Source organism: Cebus imitator, unplaced genomic scaffold, assembly GCF_001604975.1.
Source record: "Cebus imitator isolate Cc_AM_T3 unplaced genomic scaffold, Cebus_imitator-1.0 Scaffold708, whole genome shotgun sequence".
Classification (NCBI taxonomy): domain Eukaryota; kingdom Metazoa; phylum Chordata; class Mammalia; order Primates; family Cebidae; genus Cebus; species Cebus imitator.
In genome coordinates, this window is record NW_016108023.1 from 1,212,372 (window position 1) to 1,213,657 (window position 1,286).

Here is a 1,286-nt window from a genome sequence, read left to right on the forward strand (position 1 = left end):
AATGTAATTAGTTAACGGATGTCAAGGTGGGATGACCCTGGATTGCAGTGAGTCCTAAATCCAATGACAGGCATCCTTCTGAGAGACAGAAGAGAGACAGACGCAGACCAAGAGGCCACGTGGACGCAGCGGCTGAAACTGCAGTGATGGGGCCACTAGCCCAGGACACCTGGCGCCCCCAGGAGCTGAGCCAGGCAGGAATCATTGTCCCCTGGAAGCTCCAGAGGGAAGATGACACAATTGTTTTGAATCCAACTATCGTCCCCTTCGATTTCCTTGAATTTGTGAATGGGGCCTTATTAGAAACACGACCTCTGCCAATGTCACTAAGTCAAGGATTTTGACACGAGATCGTCACGCATCTCATAAATCCCATGACAGGCGTCATCTTTAGACACAGCAGAGGAGCCGGGCGCATCACCTGAGGCCAGGAGTTCGAGGCCAGCCTGACCAACATGGACAAACACCTTCTCGACCAAAAATACAAAAATTAGCCAGGTGTGATGGTGCACGTACGTCATCCTGGCTACTCCGGAGGCTGACACAGGAGGTGACACAGCCAGGGAGCATCCTCCCCTACAGCAGAAGACACACAGGGCATGAAGGCATCGCCTCTTTGCCCACAGCTCAGCTCTGTGGGGGGCAGGGGGATCTCACGTCCGGCAAAAACGTGGCATCCCAAGCAAGTTCTCCGTGTCACCGGATGCGTGACAGGACCAGGCTGTCTTTGCGAGAAACACAGACACCCTCTGGAGAAAGCGCCGTCCCCCCCCACCCAGCCCCCGCACGTTTGTCTGGGGGATGCCGAGGTGCTTCAGGGATTACCTTTTAAACAGGAAGCCGAGGACCAGGGCACACACCACGGTCCCGAGGACCAAGGGCACGTAAATGTACACGGCGCTGGTCTGCCCGTCATCAGACCCTAGATAGACACAGGAATGCATCTGGTGTGAATCGCTGACGGACGTGGAAAAGGAAATCAGCTTTTTTTTTCCTTCTTTTGGGGGGGAATGGGGGACTGCAGTGACTCACGCCTGTCATCCCAGCACTTTGGGAGGCCGAGGTGGGCGGATCACGAGGTCAGGAGTTCGAGACCAGCCTGGCCAACATGAAAAAACCCCATCTCTGTGAAAAATACAAAAATTAGCTGGTTATGGTGGCATTCGCCTGTAATCCAAGCTACTTGGGAGGCCGAGGCAGGAGGATTGCTTGATCCCAGGAGGTGGAGGTTGCAGTGAGCGCTGAGGTCACGCCATTGCACTCCAGCCTGGAATATTCTGTCTCAA

At 54.6% G+C, this 1,286-nt stretch overlaps 1 protein-coding gene across 1 annotated transcript in view; it reads right to left on the reverse strand.

The window, feature by feature from the left end:
* CSF2RA (colony stimulating factor 2 receptor subunit alpha) overlaps nucleotides 1-1,286 on the reverse strand; it is a 16,171-nt gene that overhangs the window by 4,158 nt on the left and 10,727 nt on the right. The window contains exon 7 of the mRNA XM_017518855.2: nucleotides 826-922. Coding sequence (XP_017374344.1) covers nucleotides 826-922 — 97 coding nt within the window. The remainder of the gene's footprint in view (nucleotides 1-825; nucleotides 923-1,286) is intronic.